This window comes from Corvus moneduloides, chromosome 5 (assembly GCF_009650955.1).
Source record: "Corvus moneduloides isolate bCorMon1 chromosome 5, bCorMon1.pri, whole genome shotgun sequence".
Classification (NCBI taxonomy): Eukaryota; Metazoa; Chordata; class Aves; order Passeriformes; family Corvidae; genus Corvus; species Corvus moneduloides.
The window spans coordinates 32,883,815-32,898,105 of record NC_045480.1 but is presented as its reverse complement, the minus strand read 5'-3'; the positions used below and the strand labels follow the sequence as shown (position 1 = coordinate 32,898,105).

At 38.4% G+C, this 14,291-nt stretch overlaps 1 protein-coding gene across 1 annotated transcript in view; it reads right to left on the bottom strand.

The window, feature by feature from the left end:
• The window catches only part of ACSL1 (acyl-CoA synthetase long chain family member 1), a 39,664-nt gene that overhangs the window by 7,879 nt on the left and 17,494 nt on the right, over positions 1-14,291 (bottom strand). Inside the window, exons 6-14 of the mRNA XM_032109346.1 lie at positions 10,819-10,918; positions 10,473-10,651; positions 7,630-7,662; positions 7,405-7,456; positions 6,550-6,623; positions 5,734-5,811; positions 3,304-3,438; positions 1,572-1,706; positions 646-741 (exon numbers count right to left, since the gene is read on the bottom strand). Coding sequence (XP_031965237.1) covers positions 646-741; positions 1,572-1,706; positions 3,304-3,438; positions 5,734-5,811; positions 6,550-6,623; positions 7,405-7,456; positions 7,630-7,662; positions 10,473-10,651; positions 10,819-10,918 — 882 coding nt within the window. The remainder of the gene's footprint in view (positions 1-645; positions 742-1,571; positions 1,707-3,303; positions 3,439-5,733; positions 5,812-6,549; positions 6,624-7,404; positions 7,457-7,629; positions 7,663-10,472; positions 10,652-10,818; positions 10,919-14,291) is intronic.

Here is a 14,291-nt window from a genome sequence, read left to right as displayed (position 1 = left end):
TCACAGCTCTGTGATTGTTATACACAAGACAGGCTTCCCTTTTCTGTGCAAAATGCATTGTTACACCAGCACACCACTGAAAAACTTCAGGAAATTATGAAAGCCTAATATTTTAGAGTATTTTTGTTTTCTATCCTTGAAATTTATTTAATTTCAACACATTTGTTCTATGCCACTGTTGTACAAATTTTACCTCTGAAAGCATATACTTTGAAGAGACTCTGAAGATAAATGCAATGTGTGCAATCTGATTCTCCCCAGCCTCATCTTCAAAACAGCAACACTACAATATCATCACATTATTAGGTTTTCTACAGTGGTTACAAATACTTCTGTAAGCAAGGCAAACTCCGGAAACTTAAATCAAGTATGTAAGTTATTGCTTACTGCAGCCCATCAAAAAAATCTTTCCTCTAAGACAGGAAAGACACTTCAGACAGCTGATTACTTCAGTTAAAAGACTTTGGGATGAATATGGAAATTTCATGGGACTGAGAGAAGCTTGGGAAAAGAGCACGCACTTGTATGGTCTCCAAGAATACCAGAAAGAGTTATCCATATAATCAGACTGCTAGAAAAACTCTAAAAAACCTGGAGATAGATATTAAAATATTCAGGGTTTAGGACTAAGGCCAGGCAACTCACCTGACAGCCAAGAGCTGCTCTCAGGAAGGTCAGAACACTTGCAGACACAGGTGCTGCTCCTGTAACCATCAGCCTTACTTTTCCTCCCAAACTTGCCTACAATAGACACAAGATACTGTGGACACCAAAAGCATTTTAGAAAAACTTCGAGTCACCTTTTATGACATCCTTAGCCACTCTTCACCTACAGTGCCACCCACAAATGTTAGAGAGTAAAAGTTTAGTCTGCTGTTGCAAGCTGTCTTTCTTGCAGTGTTTTTAGTTTCATTAATGGCTAGAAGATATGGGATCTCAAACATACAGTATCTATACAGACTGTGATGTCACTGCAATGCAGACTCTGCCAAGAAGAGCTCAAGCCATGGCCTTACAGTGATGGCTTTATTTTTAACTGCCTTGTATCAACTTCTCATACATACTGAATGCTATAAAAAGCAGCCACATGGGCATGTTGTACAGCCAAGGTTAAGGCCATAGCAAGTGAGTGTCAGATATAATAGCAGGCATAACTTACTAGTGACCAACAGGGAGAAGACAATGGGGGCTACAGGTGGCACTGTGTCATACTTAGCATTCTTTCTTCAGAAGGACAATGTTTGCTTTCAAAGTGTCAAGAGAGAAGCACCAGACTGTTTCAGAGTGACTGAATTTCTGCCCTAATTTCTGGGCACAGGGCAGCAATATGGAATACACATCATAAAGTCACCCCAAGACACTTCCTTAATACAGTTAGCTGATACTCTGAGAACTAAGGGAATTGAAAAAATGAGATTGAAAATAAAAAGATAGCTCTGATTTTTGCTCTGAGTAGCCAGGTAGTCTTTAATCAGTGAAAAAGCCATACCAGACTATATTCCTATGAAATATGAACCATCCCAATGAAATTCAACAATTGCAAACTTCAACTCAGAGGCTTTCAAGCATACCTGTATTTTACGGAAGATGACTTTATCCCAGAAGCTGTTATTTCTAACAATACCACTTCTGAGTTCTGCTTCTTTCCTCTTGGAAGCAAAATCCAGCAGCCACCTCTTTAATGAAGTATCTGCCTGCCCAAAAATCTATTAAGAAAGATGGACTATGGTTAGAATACCATTCCCTTTTCCTTACAGATGCATGCATAGAGACTCAACAGTGAAAACCAAATAAATTAAAACAACCTTTATTGATAGGCATCTTAATTCTAGAAAGAAATACTTGTGCATTTTTATTTTGACCTCAGTTCAAGGGTTGAAATCGGCACTTAACTGATTCTTGATATCCATCAAACTGTGTGATGTTGTTTCAATGTGTAATTTCTTCATTAAAACATATGAATGAAAATGGATGGTTTACTTCTTTATTCTAGTATCTTCAAAATTCAAACTGAGCAGAAGCCTCAGCATTTCCTGAAAAGCACCCTATCATAATACATAAGTAATACAGGGTGTTGCAAGGAGATGCAGGTCACTTCAGAAACACCAAATGGAAATCTGCCTTGCATATACAAATTTGCACTTTAGATCACTTCTCAAACACTCCTTCTAGTTGTTCTCAGGAAGCCAGAGAGCAGACTCAAGAGCAACCCACACGTTAGTATATTCATTTGGAAAGAGGAAGACTCAGCATTATGCCTGAAAGTATGCAGACTGCAGCATTATGGCCCCCTGACACACCAATTCCCAACTTGCTGGCTTCACATGATAGGTTACTGCAAGGGTAGGTGAGGTTGAAAACAGTGGAAGCCTCAGGGCACCAGACTAAACATGCAAGAGGAAATAATGAGAACTAAGTCCCAAGCTTTGACTTTGCTTCTCAAATTCCAGTAGAGCATGTGTGAGCAGAATAAGGAGATACATTTTAAGTACTAAAACCTGGTCTCAGGTTTTCCTCCCCTCCAAATGGATGCCAATTGCACTAGTTGTTCCTGAGCCAAACAGAACCTTGTGTTACTTGGTGTTCCTCTAGTCTCATGATCGGAGAAATGTCCTGGCTACAGCATAGACAGCTCTGCCATTTCTTTAGCAGTCACAGGATTTATTATATCTTTTAGCTCCCCTGGCTGTATCCTAAAAGGAGTCAGTCACCCATATGCAAAAGGCCAGTTAAAACCTGAAGTTCAAGAAAGAATCTACTTTCAAATTCCCATCTCAGATGACCCTGAGCAGGCAAGCAGCACACACAGGAGTGGGGGTACTGACGCACCTTGTCCCCAGCACTCCCAGCTGGCTGGTTTACCGTTTGCCCAGCTAGGACACACTGGCTGCCGTGTAGCAAATTTGTATGTGTCCATGCAAACATAAGCAAACACCTGACCTTGCTTTGCAAATTCCACTCCATGAGTCAGATGCTAAAAAAGTGGCATGCAGATGCCAAGCCTCATTTTCGTGTTGTAGACTAGACTCAAATAACTTGCTCAGAGCAAAGCACTAAGCCATTAACCAAGACAGAGAGAATCAAGTCCCCTAGTCAGACTTTTGAACACAAGTATTTGCTGCCTGAAAGTGTTTTAATGCAACCAGTACTATTCCCTGCACTTTCAGCTCTCTTTTAGAAAGAGTTGTTAGCATGCCAATTTAATATCCCAGGGCATAGTAGTTACTCCTTCTCTTGGCAGCACAAACTTTATGGAGTCTCTTAAAAGCCTGCACAGGTCTGGACTCATGCCTGTAAACTTACCTTGTCAAACATTCTGTTCAACAGTCTTGGTACTACAGGAAATACAGTTGGCTGCAGTGTTTTTAGGTCATCCATTAGCAGTCTGATATCCCCTTGAAAGAATCCTATCCGGGCTCCATGGCACAGAACCACACACTGTAAGAAAAAAGTAAACACTGAAAACGCAGGAGGTACAATGTGTTCCCAGCTCTATATGTATGACAATCCTATGCAGTGTAGATCCACCTTAAATTCTCCCAACTTCTGGACTAGTTTTGCAGCATTCTCACACTATAAAGAAAGCACTAGAAAGACCAAGTAGCAAGACATGTCTGGCATACACAAACCAGACTTTCAAGTTTAGCACAAAAGCCCCTACCCAAGAAGGGCAGTTAGTCAAATAAGGCAATGCCAGTGACTCAAGAGGTAGCAAAAGACTGAAAAGCAGAACTTCTCCATTTGAAATATTTAACAAGCTTATTTAAAAATATTAGACTTCTGTTTGTCCCCTACTTTATACCTAGAAATTCTGTATTTATAGTCAGCACATGCTATTTACTAGTCCAGTGAGGATTTCTGCCTTATGCTAGTTTATTTCCATTCCTTGCACTCTGGTTTTCCTTCTGATTTCACAGGACCAATGTGAGCAGAGGACTTGTTCTTAGGTTATCAAGATGCTCTTTAGAAGATTCTAGCAGAGCCAAAGCTTATTTCTGCATCACTTCAGACCTACACAAAGGTAGGCAGACTTAATCCTATTGTGTTCCATATTTTCTGTCTAGAAGCTTCACCACCTACTTTACACCCCCCCCTTTATTTTCCTATTTTTTTGACTTTTTAACATCTCTCCTCTCCTTGTGTTTATACCTATGTGCTTTTATTTCTCCTGCTTCCTCCATAATACCTACTCCTTCATTCCCTACTATCCATTCTCTTATTTGCTGCATGAGACATGCTAAAATGTCACTTTCCCCCTCCACCTGTGTTTTGCCACCATCTACTAAGAGGAGCAAATATATCAATCTATATGGACTGATCAGCAACTGTCTTTACTAGGTGGGAACATACTTGTCAAGTCAAGTTCATTGACCCTCTTACTTCCATATGATGCCAAAACCAAGGAAACATCTACTTTAAAAGAGAACTCTAAAGACTGGTTCTCACAGAGTCTGTGTTCATCTCTGCCCCAAACAGCAAGAAATCTTTTCTCCTCTCTACCAGTAATGTCCTTAGTTAATTTCCTTATGCAGATGTACCAGCTATTTTGTACAGGCCTCAAACTGCAGAGGAATACTGCAATCCAAAGACTCTTTTCATTTTGTCCTTTAAAATACAAGTTCCCATCTTGTTTCCACTGCATAATCAAGAGCAGAGCTGTTACCTACAGAGCTTGTATGTTCCAGTGCAAGACAGGGGAGTAAAACAGACACTGAAGTATAACTGCTATCAAGGTTACCAGCTAGAAAAAGTGCTGAATGCCCAAGGGCATTCCTCAGATATGTACTATTCCAAATCTTTTTAACATAGACACATATATACATATATATGACATACATATGAATATATACATTTTTGTATGTATATATACGCACATCAGTAGAAAACATAGGATTCCTAAAAGAAGTCATAAAACAATTTCTGGCTTCATATGCCTTTTTGTGCTTTCATGGATGCTCCCTCTATAAACCTTCAACACATGTATTTGCAATCTCACCTAAGGAAGAGGTGTTAATCCAACTTCAATAAGTGGAGTAATTAACACCTGAACATCTTACATACAGTAGAGGCACAAGGGAACTGCATCTATTCAATAATGCATAATACCCAACATGGGCTCAGAGGTCTTCAAGACTGCCAGTATTAAGACAACCTCAGCCCTTTCATTCTCAAAAAATAAGCCTCAGATTTTGCTATATGGTAAAACAAGTGATCCAAGAGAGCTTCAAAGTTTGTCACTCAAGCGGCTTTAAAAGCCACTTCCATTTCCTGGAAGAAAATTCCACTGAAACAAAATCCCTTCCTTTTCACTGAAATTTCTTGGAAGCAATAGTAAGTTTCAACTTAAAATTAGTTTTGTGTAAGCAAACAGGATGCCTCATAAAATAAATTTTTGAGGTTTGCAGACTAAAGAATGGCATGGATTTTTAATAAAGCACTAATTATATTGGAAGTAATTCCTAGGCAGTGTGCATGTGCTAAAGGATGGTCTCACATTCTAGTAAACCAGTTTTTTATTAACCCTAGCTCTAAGGTTAATGTTTATATTTTGGCATGAAAACCAATTGTCTAGTGCTCACTATGTACTGCTTATGGGACACTGCTTGCCTGAACCTTATTTCAAGCTTTCACACACATTTGCAAGAGTCAAGAAGGAAGAGCATGTATTGCCTGGATGCATTCTGCAAGAAAAATACGCTTCTCAATAATTCAGTAAAACAAACTGATGCTTACCTCAACAATCCTCTCAAACATATGAGCCAGGGGCAGGAATGATATCAGAACATCATCAGAGGAAGGTATAAATGTTTTCTGGAAGTGTTAGCAAAAGTTTAATTCTCATTGATTCTCTATTTTGCCTAAGTTAAACACAACAGTGAAATCTAGCACGTAAACTCTAGAGCACAGCCCCTGCTTTAGTTTTCTTTGTAATGAAGCTGCATTGTCTTTTTTCATTAAAGAGATTACAGCAATGACTTTCTAACACGAATAAAGATGCACACCAGAAGATTAGTATAATTTATCATTCATAGGAGTCTGAAGAGAAATAAATTCTGATAGAAGCCATAGAGTTCCATTACATATATTGGGAGAGCAGGGGGACAAAAAAGGTTAAAATACTATTGGTTTGAAAACATACACTTTCATCTTAGATTAGGAAGCTTGTTTATCCAATTTACCCTAAGGTTGATATCAGAAGTGCCTTACATGAGCTAACTGTGAGACCAGTTGCTTAATTTAAAAACAGTTCTCCTTGCACTAATGAGATACACTGTAAGCCCATGGCAGAATATCATGTACCCTCACATCAGGATTATTGTATCACTTTGCTTACATCAGAACAGATTGGAAATGTGTCAGTTTCTTGACCATGACAGAATAACCAGAAAACATTGACTTCTGACTAGTGGGCACAGAGTACTGTCAAGTTGCATTTTCACTTGGATCTTACTAAAATTTAAGACCAAAGTTGGAGATTTCAATGTTTGTTTTACTCATGAAATTATTTCCCTTCAAGCAAGTCCACAATGTTTATCTTTGGCAGTTTACCTCTGTAGTTTTCACAAAAGCTGAAGCATTGCTGACTATATTTTGATGAGTGATCACAGCTCCTTTAGGGTTTCCTAAGGAAGAAGGACATCAGGATTCAACAGTGAAATTTACATCGTTAAAGTTCAGCTAGCAGCGGGCAAAACAAATCTGATAGCATTCTTTAATATTAATACATTTCTTTGTGTATCAATTAAACAAAGCACTGTCAAGAACAGCTGGCAACAGTTAAGTAACAAGTTTGTGATGAAGTCTTATAATTTTTTAAGGAGCCCAAAGCCTCGAGAAATTGTCATGTTTTTGGATATGTTTCTCATTCAAAATTCAACTCAACTCTTCTGTGAAGACACAGCTACCAAATCCAGATTTCTTTTCTCAATCTGTTTAAAAACGTAGCTTGCTACTGCAGTCTTTCCTTATGCTCCATGCCAGTGGGTATTAATTCACAAATGTCAAGTGAGTGACATCTAGACAGTCTGTTTGGTCTTACAGCAAGGTTGCTTAGACCTATGGAACAATCTTGCTGATAAAATACAAAAAAAAGACTATGGAAGAACTGATAGTCTGAAGTCTGATGCAGAGCCCTTATTATGTAAACACAAATTCAGTATTTAATTTACTTCCAAGCACAAAAATGTAACATCTCCACCCCCCAATACTGCAACTCTGTATTGATAAATGGAAAAAAATATTCTAAAAATCAAAGGGAACCTTATCATAACACTACCCCAGCTACTACTTGCCAAAAAGGTACAGCAGCAAGGGTAAGTCTTGGAAAGAAAGAAAGTAGGAGGGCTTCTGAATTATTTTTGCATGCACAAAATAATAAATTCTACATAATATAATGAGCTGTACCTGTTGTTCCACTGGTGAAACAGATGACTGCTACATCTTCTGGCTTTGGAGGCTATGAGAGTTAAGAAAGTATTAGTATGGTTAAGATAGCAAGGAAAAATATTTTCCTGGGCAAAACATCAGGATACTAGTGTTACTTCTGAGCTATGGGAGATCAAACTAGCAAGTCTCCCTAAAGAATGCTAACCAGCTTCACATTGTCACTTGAATCAATATCACACTTACCATAGACTTTTGTCTGTGTGCTCTTCCTAGCTCCTACAGAAAGGAGAGAAGAGAGAGAGTTTAGACATAAGCATGTAACTTTCTTGCTTTAAATTTATCAAGCATTACTAAACACTATAGTACTTCATTATTTAGACTCTCTGTTAAGGCATTTTAACTTGTTTAGCAACCCAGTGCTAATGGGTGGCACCCCTGCCCATGGCTGGAGAGTGGGTGGGAACTAGATGATCTTTAAGGTTCCTTCCAACCCAAACTATTCTGGGATTCTATGGTTATTTTAAGAGTAACAAAGGCTTTACAGGACATTTTAAAAATATATCTAGAATAACTACCATGTTCTACAAATACATAAATGATAACTTATCTAACTCACAGGGTTTTTCTCCAGCTAATAGACTAGAAGACACTCACTAGGGAAGTTCAAGGTTATGATAAGACAGACAATCAATCCTATACCTCATGCAGAAGATGTGCCACTAACAACTATTGAATATTTGAATTATTGAGTAAACGAAGCAAGATTCATCTCAGCAAGCACCTCCACCACTGTTTGTGACAAGGAAGACAGAGTTCCATTGCTGGTTTTTACTCCTTTTACACAGGAGAAACTCTCACCCAAACCCCTTCTCCCTCCTTAGTTACTCAGACCTGACCACTAATGTTAGGGTTCTTTAGGCAGAAGGGAAAGGATACCAAAGCGATCCTTTTACCACCAAGGATATAGTCAATAAGAGGAAATATTTGCAAGCCAGTGTTCAGTATCTATGAGCTTTAACGTTTCAAACCAAGACTTACTACTGTCATGCCTATGTAAGACTAGAAACAGTGTAAGCTTAAGGGCTCATGCAAGTTAAAGAGGACCTTCTGTTAGTAGCTTTGGAAGCACCCTTCGAGGACAGGCAGCAATTTCACCACTGCCTTTACCTTCCAAGTACACAATAATAGCATACGCATTCCTTTGAGCCCTAGACTTCTTTAGTATGATGCACCTGTCAGACTTACCCAAGGAGGTGTAAGACAAAGGGAATGTCTGGAAACACAGTTAACGCTCCTCCCATACCTGTAGGCTTGCCTTTTTGCAAGGGTGTATTATGCAAAGATTTACCACTATGGCAACACAGCTGTCTGCTCAGTACAGCACCTCCATTTCAAGTACCACCATAAGCTCAGTACCTCCCTACAACCCACTTTGAGTAAAATCTGGGATTTACTGAATATACAGCTAAGATCTCCAGACCCTTGTTTTGATGTCTTAGAACCAAACTCCACCACCTCTTTCTATTTAAGAGCCATTTGTTCACAGTTACTCAGCTACAAGTAACCACATGATACATATAGATATTGGGCATCAGAAACTGAGCTGACTGCTTCTAGGGGATACATGGAGGAACTGTTCACGTAACCCATGCATAGCTGAGCAAACTCAAACCAGAAATCCAGAAAATGACTACTTAAAGCTAGAAATAGTCATTCTATTCTAATCTAAGCTCCTAAACAGCTCATAGTTACCTTTCAGGAGACACAAAAAGTCTCTACCCTCTTAAAAAAACAAGTGAAAAAACTTTCCTGTTCACTGAAGCATTATTAGAAATATTTAAGTTTGCCTCTGACTTCTCTTCAGACATTTAAACAAAAGGCTCTTGGAACACCTATTACTTGATGTTTGCATTAATGCAATAAGAGCTGCATGGTACTACTGAAAATCACTAGTTAAGCATACAAACATCTTATGTAAAGACAACATTCACCCTCAGTTTTGTTTTTCCAAGAAGATCCAGTGGAAAGCATCTTTCTCTGTCAAAAACTGCAGTTCAACTCAAGGAAAGAAGCTAATTTTAGTCTAACAACTTACAGTTGGGCCACTCTTTTTCTAAGTTTAATCCAACCCTTTGGCCAGTGAACTATAAGTGACTTGACTCTAGCCCCATTTAATGTTTTTAGCCTCATTTTAACCTGGCACACTTACTGAAGCCAGTTAGCTTCAATATAGCCAATCTTCTTTTGAAAGAAGGCATGCTGACGTTTTTGTATCTTTACCAGAAGGTGGCCCTATTAACATGGCTGTCTTAACTGCTGCGAAAACAAGTTCAGTGAAATGAGGCATTTCACACCAGTTACTGACACCTGCACGAGACAAGCACATTTTTCTGGAGATACTCAAAGCCTAGTGAGCCAAGCCTTCATCAGAACTACAGCTGAAACCAGTTTAAACCCAGTTTCATAATATCACAGTAAAGATGTACTTCATGCAATTTGATCCTGGGAAAGGGTTCTCCAAATGAGTGAAGTTATGAAATAAACTTGCATAAGAGATCTCTGCAGACAAAATAAACTACAATCAAAACCGAGACTTGGACATCAGGTGGTTAATCAAAATGGTTTCTAATTCCAAAACCTGGCAGTTTCATTCCCCTATATCACCATAACTTTATCCTGTTAAAAAGCTGACTGACATTTTCCTTCTGCCCCAGCAAACACCTTGTAGATTCCGTGTACAGGGGAAAAGGCCACTTTTCACAAAACCAAAACCTACACAGATTCATCTTGAAATAAGAATTTCTAAAATATTAGTCACAGTATATAATTATCACATTATGCTTCACATGGGCAAGCCTTAACACTCAGATCCAGTGTTCAGTCTTGGACCATGTTAATAAAGCTTTCCTTCTGTCATCTTGGCACATCCACTTTTATACTTTAAGCATTGTGAAATACCATTAGCAAGTTGTTTTCCTCCTATTATTTTTTATATTTTTGTGTGAACTTCAATCCAACAAAAACTTAAGTATTTTGAAACAAATCCATCACAAGTAAATGGGATGAAAGCAGTTAAGCAGTCTTACCTCTATTTCTCTCATGCTGAAGACTTCCACACCACACTTCTTGCCACGTTCCACAAGATCCACACCAAAAGACTCCATGACAACAATGGTGTTGAGTATTGGAGTTTCTCCCTTTTCCACACTGGTTAGCAGAAGTTTGGCCTTGTCAGGTTTGTCACAGAAAACCAATGACAAGTCAGCTGATGAAAAAGAACTATATTATAAACATGACAAGTTCAGTTTAGACTAGATCCATACATACTGAAGTACATCACAACGGAAGACTTTTCCAAAGAAGGTTACAGTTCTGCCCTCAGTCAGGTCTGTCATCACCTATTCAGCTGCTGAGCTACTGCAAGTGTCCTACCTTTGTTCACAATGTATGTAATAGCTTCAGCTCCCAGTGTATCATAGAGTGGCACCACCACCATGGAGAATGCATAGCATCCCTGTTCAATGATGACCCACTGCACAAAGAGAAGAGATGAAAGTCACTATGTTTTGCTTACTGTAACAGACCTCCAAGAAAGACTCATATGTAAACTCTAACAAGGAAACTAATAGGACACAGCTCACTTGGACAAGTCTTTCTAAAAAGTAAGTGGCAGTTTGTATCATTTTCTCAATTTGAAGATCTACTCAATTTTTATCTGTAGAAGGAGGAAAAAATCCCCAAATAATAAGGAGCTATAGGACAGAATCCAATCCAATATAATTCAACTCTATCCCTAAAAGTAATATTAAGTACTTTTGAAAAAAGCAGTTACCATTACCTGTCTCCTCAGTTTACCTACAAACAGAAAGACTTGGAGCAAAAGTCTTTTTTGACTTTTTTTATTGGTTTTATGTTATTGAGGTAGGCAAAGCTTTCAATATTCCATATTACCATGAACCAGTAAAGGATTCACCTATGTCTTGACACACATTAAATTTATATACACGCAGTATTCTTACCCCTACATTATCTGCATCTCATTTGATGGTCAGACATGCAACATACGCAATTAAAGTAGAAGTCCTTGGAGAGTCAGCCCCAGAAAGTTTCTCAACATTTCTCAGCGCTAACCATTCTTTACAGGAATCTAATATGAAGACTTGCATAAAAAAATGCAAATACATCCCTACAAGCTGCAGTAAGAAGGATTTACCTGCTAACAAGTAGAGTACTCAAGAAACATAATGAATATTGCAGCATTACGTGCTATGTGAGCTTGCAATGCATTACAGCCAACCTATTTTCATCCAAAGTATCATCAAGGTAAGATAGTAATGCAATTCTTTTTTTAATAGTAAAACTTGGGTGTAGTTTGTAATCAACTAGCTACACCAAAACATAGAATAGCATGCAACCCCTCAAATGGGAGCCTCCAGACACATAGAAGCCAGTGGAACTGGAATATTTCTGATTTTCCCATCAAAGAGTGACAAAAATTGTCAGTGCCTTTAGTCAGTCCCAATGACAGGAACAAAATAGTATCCACCTTTAAAAGCTACCAGAACTTACAATTCAACAGGAATTGCACTAACAGGGGTGTTTCCTTTCCCCTCCCCCAAACTGTTACACTTTCCAGTGTTTTTGCAGGACTAGCCAGCTACCTCAACCCCCCATGATGCCAAGTTTAAACATGATTCAGCTGATTTTTCCAAAAAATATCTAATAGAGACTATGTTAAAGTTGCCAAATCTCAGTTTTACAAACTGTTTATTAGGGGCCAGTTTCCCAAAGTACTCTATTGATTGAGACAGCCTTAAACACAGGAAATTTTTCTGGCAGCATTCATGCAATGGGCAAATTGTACACCTCTTGTCCATAAAGAGTTCTTATAAAACTAGTACAAGGCCAGCTAACAGGTAGCTAGACTTTCATGAAGACATTACACATACTGGTAAGTCTAAGCAGGCACCTTTATAATAACCATGAAAGGATGCACTGAAGAGTTCTTCCTAAACAGCATCCTCCAGTACATGTAACAAGGGGGCAGCTGTGCTGCTGTTCAGCAGCCAGAAGTTTAGTAGTTATTTTAATAGGGTGGGGGTCTACTACAGCAAGACTTCAGAAGCTGCACGCAGTGATAAAAGCTTCCTGTTGCAGCCTCCAACAGCTCTGGCACACCATCATTCTCAATGGTACAAACAGCACCTTTATTTTCTGGGCTACCAAGATGCCTTTTTCCCCCTCATTTTGCTTCTAAAATTAAGAGTAAATATAAATATCAAACCCTGACACTTGAGTTCTCTCAAAGCCCAAGCAAGCAACTTGTACTGAATATAGACAACAGTCAGACTTCCAGTTTCCTTTCTGACATGGCTCTGCTCTTTTAGGGGAAAGTGTATTTGTTGTGTTTTGTCTCAATCCAAAACAAAACTTCCTCATTTCCAGAAGAGATGACTGTTTTTCAGGAACTCAAAGAAAGTAATACTTTTATTTACAAATCCAAGTTTGGTTTTTTCATATTTAAGCAAGTCAGATGCTAGGATTTTCCCCATTAGGGGATTTCCCCAGCAGTTCTTCCCTGAAGTAACAAATGTGAATCATTTCACACAAAAAAACCCCTTCACATTTTCTCCTGTCTGGATTAGTGATTATGCTTGGGATGTCACAACATCCATCCAGTAGTTCTGAGCAGGGAAAATCCCAGATTTAAAACTGCTGGTTTAAACAAGTGTTTTTAGCTCATTCCTGACCCAACTCAAAGCAATGAAACTTCAGCATTTTATCTCTGTGATCCAAGAGCAAACCACACTCCCATGCTTACCTCCAGAAAATTCACTAACCCAGCAGAGACTTTGCACCCAAAGATCTATAAAGAAGCAATTGAAACTGGCACAACAAAAACATCTGTCTCCCTTTTTTACTTCCAGTTCATGTTATATGCACAGGAAACTGAACCACAGAGTCTGTAACCCCATGTTATTCAACAGCTTCCTAGTTGAATATATTCCAGCCTTTTTTTATTACAGAAATAAAGCCTTTTTTTATTACAGAAATAAATCTACAGCTGTTAGAAAGGGAATTCCAGCAGGAAAACCCAAGAGCTCAGGATTTCCTTGGGATGTAGGTTGAAAGAGGAAGAATGAAGCCAAAGTCACTTGTCACACAGCTTGCATTTTAGTGACAACAAGAGACCAAGACACTTCTAACCCTGTCAGAACTATAGATGTCCTTTGATAATGGCAAACACAAATGGGAGTGTTTAATCAAGAGGGACAGCATCCTTTTGACAAAGAGTAAGAACCAGTCCCCTGTCTTAATAAAGGTTTACATTGAATAGCTTAATGCAGCAAGTGCTAGCTCAAGCTACTAAACACATAAACCTAGAGAAATTCAGTCCTATTAAACAGATTTAATAAACAAGTCTAGAGAATACATACTTTCTGAATATTTCATAATATTTTTAGAAAAGGCAATCTAAAACCACTTCTGGGTTAAAATGGATAGGCACTATCAACCTGAATATCCCCATAGATGTGTCAGGTAATCTTCTTTAATTATGTCACTTTCAGTCTTTCTACCCATTTTTATTAAATTAATTTCCAAGTTTTGCCTTCAGCAGCAGTTTCCCCTCCCAGAATCTTTGTACCCAGGGCATCTGGCAGAAATAGAATTATCATCTTAGCCCATCGTTTTGTCCAAATATTTAATCACTAAGTGTTCCTTTGTGTTTTAAAGGTTTAAACACCTCCTTGTGACTTCCTGTCACTTTCAATTATCTTGGTTCTCTAATGTTACTTTTTAAGAGAAACCAAGTACTGTTTACATTCACTAAGAACTACATTTGCTTCCCATTAAACAACCTCTACAACCTGGAAATCAGAAGATAATTAGTTAAGTTCTTCTGA